Here is a 7,429-nt window from a genome sequence, read left to right as displayed (position 1 = left end):
TACTTTAGTGTTAAAACAAATAATTAGCATAAACTAAAACATATTGTCTGTTTCTCCAAGGATTTGGACTAACAAGTAAGTTTAGAGTTTCCTCCCATTAGATACACACATTAGTCTCTGGACACTAAGACCCTACCCACAATCCCCCAGTAGACCCACCTGCTCAAGTGAATATAAAGTCCAGGTCTGAAAGCACAAGGACACTAAAGCTCAGAACAGGAGCATCCTGAACCTCTATACACACTGAGACATCATGGACACAAGAGCCTCCCTCTCCATTCTGCTGCTGCTGTTTGGTGTCTCACAGGCGTCTCCTCTCATGGTAAGATCTGATCTAGTGTCTCGTTTAAATGATCAACGTTCCTCAAGAGCCGTTTTAAACATCTCTGTTTCTGCCACCAGGAGGAAAGTTTTGAAGGAGTGTTTGTGTCAGAGCCGGAAAGTGTGGACATCACTACAAGGATTTTGGAGTCCAACAATGGTCAGACACCTTGTAGATTTCTATAAAGCCAGCAATGTGTTTTCACAAAATACTTGGAAAAAATAGTCTAGAAGTATAAATATTTCATTTAATCTCTTTGAAAACAGGATCTTCGGAAGTCTTGATTGAAGGAGATCTGGTGTTTCCAAAAACCAGAAATGCTCTCTACTGCTTTAACAACAACTGTTTCTGGAAGAAAAACTCTAACAACATAGTGGAGGTCCCTTACACAGTGAGCAGTGAATTCTGTGAGTGAATCTCCTTCATTCACTGAACATATTTGCCATTTGTGTAGATCTCATTTTAAACCTGTGTGTATTTTTGTTTGCAGCTTCTTATGAGAAGTCAGTGATTGGGAGCGCCATGTCCACATTTCACTCCAAAACCTGCATCCGCTTTGTGACCAGATCAACTCAGACCGACTACATCAGTATTGAGAACAGAGATGGGTGAGAACTATCTTACAATATTAACATGAAACATTCATCAGTCCTTAATCCAAAGTCAAAAAAAACTATATAAATAAAACCCCTTTATTTCTCTCTGCTCTCAGGTGCTTCTCTTCTCTTGGTAGAACTGGTGGCAAACAGGTAGTCTCCCTCAACAGACAAGGCTGTGTGTATCATGGCATCGTTCAGCATGAGCTCAATCATGCTCTGGGTTTCTACCACGAGCAAACCAGGAGCGATCGCGACCAGTACGTCAAGATCAACTGGGAGAACATCTCTTCTAATATGGCCTACAACTTCCAGAAACAAAACACCAACAACCAAAACACTCCATATGACTACGGCTCCATCATGCACTATGGAAGAACAGCCTTCTCCATCCGTTATGGCCTGGAAACCATCACCCCAATTCCTGATAAGACAGTGGAAATCGGACAGAGGCAAGGAATGTCCAACACAGACATCCTGAGGATCAACAAGCTGTATGGATGCTGATGATGAGTTTTATACGTATGTGGTGTGTCAGATAATTTAATATAGTTCACATTCCCATTAATGAAGAATCGAATGAGGTGATGGTTTTTGTCTTTTATTGGTGTTAATTTTCTGTAATGTGTGGCTGAGTAAAGAAAAATCAAGTTAATAAAAAATGAACATGCAGTAAAATAGTTTTTTCTCTGTAAAATGTCTGATTTCATAAATTATCAGAAGACACGTTTCTGTCCTGTCATAGTTGGGGAGCAATGATATATGCTAGCACTCAGTGTTGGGGAGTAACTAGTTACATGTAACGGCGTTACGTAATTTAATTACAAAATTATTGTAACTGTAATTAGTTACAGTTACTAAGAAAAAATGAGTAATTAAATTACAGTTACTTATGAAATTTTTAACGATTACAAAGGGGATTACATTTGAATATTTACACACATCCACATACAGATTTAACTGATATCTTTCCCAAATTGCACTGACTATTCTGAGACATACCGCCCTGATAATTTCCGGGATGCGGAAATACAGTTTGGTTCGTAGAATCCAGTCATAAAAACGAAATGTCTAACGCGGACGGAATATGCCACATTTTGGATGACTAAATCAAAAGTAGGTCAGTTCACTTGAATCAAAACATGACATGGACTAGTGTCTGTGAATATTAAGCCCCAAAAATGCAATATATGACTTTCTGCGTGTCTGTGGAAATCAGGCGCGGACTGGACACCGGGGGACAATTCCCGGTGGCCTGGCAGCCGATTTGGCCCACTATTTAATATCATTATTGTATAATTGCCTGCCGAATGTACTAAAGCGATAATTTGCGAATCCGCCATTTGATAATTAAATCTCTAATAAGTCATGAAGTGTTAGTCGTGATTCGCGCGCTCTCCGCGCCTCCGCCAAACGGTTTGGATCAGACTGGAGCAGAGAAGCAGAACTACTGTTCAAGGTTTCAGGTCAGTTTCATCTGTAAAGATGAATTTTTGTCTTTGTTTTTTTAATCAAGCAGCAGCACGTTGCTCATCAGTCATCACTCAAAATACTATATAAAGGACATCATTATTATCTGTTGTAATGTTACAGTAGTAATTTAGCTGAAAAAAAATCTGATTTTTTTTATTTAATGTTTTTTAAAATGGAAGTGAAGGTGCAGTTCAGGAGAGAACTTTTAATTATTTTGCATGTCCCCAAATAAAGATTTAAACCTTTTTTTTATGTCAGGTCCAAACAAAAAATAGTTTTGTCCATGAACTGGTTTGTATGAGTTTGAATTTTCCAGTCTGAATTTTTTTCCCAGTCCGCCCCTCCTGTAAATTAATGGCAAAGACATGGTTTCATTTACTACACATAAGCCTACTGAAGCTCGCAGTGTTTTCAACCTCTGCCGCCTCAATATTCCTCATAATTCCTAAAACTGCTCTGTGTCACTTCATGTGCATTTTACTTATTTTGAGAAAACTATCATCATATACAAAGAGACAGCAGTTTAAAAAAAAACACCAATATTTCAGGAGTTTATTACACAGAATACGTCACATGCTTATTAGATAACTGTATTTAAGTTGATGTATATGCTTTTATTTATTATTCTTTAATTTTCACAAATTTAAAAAAAAGTAATCAAAAAGTACTCAAAAGTAATTAGTTACATTACTTTAATAAAGTAATTGAAAAAGTTATACTACTATTACATTTTAAACAAGGTAACTTGTAATCTGTAACCTATTACATTTCCAAAGTAACCTTCCCAACACTGCTAGCACTAGTGTGCACTGATTGTCATAAAACAAAGCTTATTGCAGACACACATTTAAGTTCCAGAGGCAGGTTGCATAAACTGCCTAAACTAGACTTAAAAAGTTAGTCATCTATTTTTTTTCTTCAAGACTGGTCAATACTTTTTAAAGTCAGCTGCACAAAGGTAGATTGTTCTAATGTCAATCCAAAAAGTAAGACTGATTACTCCTTGGCTTACTGCTAGTTGGTTAAACTAGCTTGTGAGACGCAGTCTTAACATACTGTCTATGCAGCTGTCTCTAGAGCAGAGCAAATCATCTGTTACTCTTGGTTAACACCCAGATTTTCTTTTTTCTTTTTTTGTCACAAATAAGAAGTACAGCTGGATTCCACCAAATGACTTTGATTTATTTTCATTTTAAATGTATTATGACATTGTTAAATGTAAATCTCAGACTGGTCTTACATATATTTTTCACGCTCTGCACGTCACTGATTATGACACACACTAAAATACCCATCATACTCACACATACTACATCAACTTGTATTTGCCTGTAAAAACAAACAAACAAACAAACAAACAAACATCTTTCTCCTTCATATCTAAAAAAAATGTAATGTCCTCACTTATTTCAGTTCTTTCAGGTCAAGTACTTTATACAGAAGTAGTTCCCTCACTGTCCTAATCATCTCCCTGAAACACACATTGACCTTTTTCTTGATTTGAATATCAAACATAAGCATCTAATCTCAGTTATTTGTAATTTAATAATTTCAAATAAAGTGGACCTTTTTGACACTCTTAAAGATACCTGGGAGCATAACATAGAAGTTACTATAGCAGAGGATCTATGACATAAAATCTTGACACTCCTCTTCCCTTAAGGTGCATGGTTTAATGCAATGTAAAATACTATTCAGAACTCAATGCCCAATTGGCAAAATGTTCCCCAGACAGGAGCCCTGCCTGTAACTTCTGCAAGCTTTTACTTGCGGAAGATAAGTTTCATGCAGACTACTTAAAATAGTTCATGTGCCTGCAGGTGAATAATGTATAATGGAGTGATGGTCTTCCTGATGGTGTTGAATTTCTGAAATGTGCAAGGAAAAAATTGATTAAACATTTAACAAAAGTGAAACTTTTTTGTGGACTGACTTTATATCTAATAATTAATTCTTAGACACTGAAAGCACAAAGTGAAACTGATGAATGAAGGAAGGAGTCTCCAAAACTATATATATATATATATATATATATATATATATATATATATACTGGACCACCAAACCAGTCATAAGGGTCAATTTCTTGAAAATGAGATGTATACATCATCTGAAAGCTGAATAAATAAGTTTTCCATTGATATATGGCTTGTTAGCATCGGACAATATTTGGCTAAGATATCACTATTTGAGAAATCTGGAATCTGACGTTGTAAAAAAAATCTGAATCCAGAGAAAATCACATTTAAAATTATCCAAATGAAGTTCTTAGCCAGGCATATTACTAATCAAAATTAAGTTTTGATATATTTACAGAAGTAAATTTACAAAATATCTTCATGGATTAAGATCTTTACTTAATATCCTAATGATTTTTTGGCATAAATGAAAAATTGATAACTTGACCCAAACAATTTTTTTTGGCTATTGCTACAAATATACCCCAGCGACTTAGGACTGGTTTTGTGTTCCTGTGATTCTGTAAAGCAAGGTCAGAGTTTCCTCCCTGTAGTTACACACATTACCCAGGACACTTTTTATTTTTATTATTCATCATAAACAAACTAACATTAAATTTGGAATTAAAAAAATAACTTCTGACGCTGTAGGCTTTTGTTTCGGATTAATTTGTGTCAGCTGAAGTAATAATTTTTTTTTATTTTCATTATTTATCATGATATATCATAAATTAAGACTCGCTCATAGCAGCTTTATTCCAGCCAAGCAATGATGGGCTTCATTTGGGAAGTCGTGGCCTAGTGGTTAGAGAGTTTGACTCCTTACCCTTGGGATATTGGTTTGAGTCTCATGCTGGCAATACCACGTCTTAGGTGCCCTTGAGCAAGGCACTGAACCCCCAACTGCTCGCCGGGTGCTGCTGCATAAATGGCTGCCCACTGCTGTGTATGTGTGTTCACTGCTGTGTGTGTGTGTGTGTGTGTGTGTGTGTGTGTTCATTGCTGTGTGTGTTCACTTTGAATGGGTTAAATGCTGAGAACAAATTCTGAGTATATGTCACAATACTTGGCTGTAAGTCAAGTCACTTTCAGTCATAAGTCACAATCAATCATTTGAACTCAACTTTGAACAGTTGTTGTACTGTGACCTTTTACCAAATTGTAGTTAAGAACAAAGAAACATTTAGCCAATTATAACGAAGCATCCAAACAACTGATTAAAGCAACCAGACTACATATCAAAATATACAGTCCTGCTGAAATGGAAGCAGGTTTGTTTCTCAATGACTAGGCATGCTGGTGTTCTAGGGCACTAAGAAAACAAAAACTACAGCTAGTCTACTTTAGTGTTAAAACAAATAATAAGAGTAAATTAAAACATATTGTCTGTTTCTCCAAGGATTTGGACTAACAAGTAAGTTTAGAGTTTCCTCCCATTAGATACACACATTAGTCTCTGGACACTAAGACCCTACCCACAATCCCCCAGTAGACCCACCTGCTCAAGTGAATATAAAGTCCAGGTCTGAAAGCACAAGGACACTAAAGCTCAGCACAGGAGCATCCTGAACCTCTATACACACTGAGACATCATGGACACAAGAGCCTCCCTCTCCATTCTGCTGCTGCTGTTTGGCGTCTCACAGGCGTCTCCTCTCATGGTAAGATCTGATCTAGTGTCTCGTTTAAATGATCAACGTTCCTCAAGAGTCGTTTTAAACATCTCTGTTTCTGCCACCAGGAGGAAAGTTTTGAAGGAGTGTTTGTGTCAGAGCCGGAAAGTGTGGACATCACTACAAGGATTTTGGAGTCCAACAATGGTCAGACACCTTGTAGATTTCTATAAAGCCAGCAATGTGTTTTCACAAAATACTTGGAAAAAATAGTCTAGAAGTATAAATATTTCATTTAATCTCTTTGAAAACAGGATCTTCTGAAGTCTTGATTGAAGGAGATCTGGTGTTTCCCAAAACCAGAAATGCTCTCTACTGCTTTAACAACAACTGTTTCTGGAAGAAAAACTCTAACAACATTGTGGAGGTCCCTTACACAGTGAGCAGTGAATTCTGTGAGTGAATCTCCTTCATTCACTGAACATATTTGCCATTTGTGTAGATCTCATTTTAAACCTGTGTGTATTTTTGTTTGCAGCTTCTTATGAGAAGTCAGTAATTACGAACGCCATGTCCACCTTTCACTCCAAAACCTGCATCCGCTTTGTGACCAGATCAACTCAGACCGACTACATCAGTATTGAGAACAGAGATGGGTAAGAACTATCATACAATATTAAAATAATACATTCATCAGTCCTTAATCTAAGGTAAAAAAAAAAGAAACTATATATATATATATATATATATATATATATATATATATATACATAAAACCCCTGTATTTCTCTCTACTCTCAGGTGCTTCTCTTCTCTTGGTAGAACTGGTGGCAAACAGGTAGTCTCCCTCAACAGACAAGGCTGTGTGTATTATGGCATCGTTCAGCATGAGCTCAATCATGCTCTGGGTTTCTACCACGAGCAAACCAGGAGCGATCGCGACCAGTACGTCAAGATCAACTGGGAGAACATCTCTTCTAATATGGCCTACAACTTCCAGAAACAAAACACTAACAACCAAAACACTCCATATGACTACGGCTCCATCATGCACTATGGAAGAACAGCCTTCTCCATCCGTTATGGCCTGGAAACCATCACCCCAATTCCTGATAAGACAGTGGAAATCGGACAGAGGCAAGGAATGTCCAACACAGACATCCTGAGGATCAACAAGCTGTATGGATGCTGATGATGAGTTTTATATGTATGTGGTGTGTCAGATAATTTAGTATAGTTCACATTCCCATTAATGAAGAATTGAATGAGGTGATGGTTTTGTCTTTTATTGGTGTTAATTTTCTGTAATGTGTGGCTGAGTAAAGAAAAATCAAGTTAATAAAAAATTAACATGCAGTAAAATAGTTTTTTCTCTTTAAAATGTCCAATTTCATAAATTATCAGAAGACACGTTTCTGTCCTGTCATAGTTGGGGAGCAACGATATATGCTAGCACTAGTGTGCACT

At 36.8% G+C, this 7,429-nt stretch overlaps 2 protein-coding genes across 2 annotated transcripts; both read left to right on the top strand.

The window, feature by feature from the left end:
• The first annotated feature begins 203 nt into the window (after positions 1 to 203).
• LOC132131168 (hatching enzyme 1.2-like) lies at positions 204 to 1,580 on the top strand. Its single transcript, XM_059543156.1, has 5 exons — positions 204 to 322; positions 403 to 481; positions 589 to 729; positions 813 to 930; positions 1,035 to 1,580. The coding sequence occupies exons 1-5, from the start codon at positions 254 to 256 to the stop codon at positions 1,423 to 1,425; spliced, it is 798 nt and encodes a 265-aa protein (XP_059399139.1). The 5' UTR covers positions 204 to 253; the 3' UTR covers positions 1,426 to 1,580.
• Positions 1,581 to 5,862: 4,282 nt separating this feature from the next.
• On the top strand, positions 5,863 to 7,161 carry LOC132131166 (hatching enzyme 1.2-like). Its single transcript, XM_059543154.1, has 5 exons — positions 5,863 to 6,010; positions 6,091 to 6,169; positions 6,277 to 6,417; positions 6,501 to 6,618; positions 6,764 to 7,161. Exons 1-5 carry the CDS (start codon positions 5,942 to 5,944, stop codon positions 7,152 to 7,154), a joined length of 798 nt encoding a protein of 265 aa, XP_059399137.1. The 5' UTR covers positions 5,863 to 5,941; the 3' UTR covers positions 7,155 to 7,161.
• Positions 7,162 to 7,429: the final 268 nt, after the last annotated feature.

This window comes from Carassius carassius, chromosome 48, assembly GCF_963082965.1.
Source record: "Carassius carassius chromosome 48, fCarCar2.1, whole genome shotgun sequence".
Classification (NCBI taxonomy): domain Eukaryota; kingdom Metazoa; phylum Chordata; class Actinopteri; order Cypriniformes; family Cyprinidae; genus Carassius; species Carassius carassius.
The sequence above is the reverse complement of the archived record's forward strand: the minus strand, read 5'-3'. Positions and strand labels throughout refer to the sequence as shown.

What these genes read in the sequence shown, in the direction of transcription:
- LOC132131166 (XM_059543154.1), top strand. Translation starts at nt 5,942, where the DNA reads ATGGACACAAGAGCCTCCCTCTCCATTCTGCTGCTGCTGTTTGGCGTC. An exon ending in GATTTTGGAGTCCAACAATG is followed by an intron (nt 6,170 to 6,276) that starts GTCAGACACCTT and finishes CTTTGAAAACAG; the next exon opens with GATCTTCTGAAGTCTTGATT. An exon ending in CACAGTGAGCAGTGAATTCT is followed by an intron (nt 6,418 to 6,500) that starts GTGAGTGAATCT and finishes TTTTGTTTGCAG; the next exon opens with CTTCTTATGAGAAGTCAGTA.
- LOC132131168 (XM_059543156.1), top strand. Translation starts at nt 254, where the DNA reads ATGGACACAAGAGCCTCCCTCTCCATTCTGCTGCTGCTGTTTGGTGTC. An exon ending in CACAGGCGTCTCCTCTCATG is followed by an intron (nt 323 to 402) that starts GTAAGATCTGAT and finishes TTCTGCCACCAG; the next exon opens with GAGGAAAGTTTTGAAGGAGT. An exon ending in CACAGTGAGCAGTGAATTCT is followed by an intron (nt 730 to 812) that starts GTGAGTGAATCT and finishes TTTTGTTTGCAG; the next exon opens with CTTCTTATGAGAAGTCAGTG.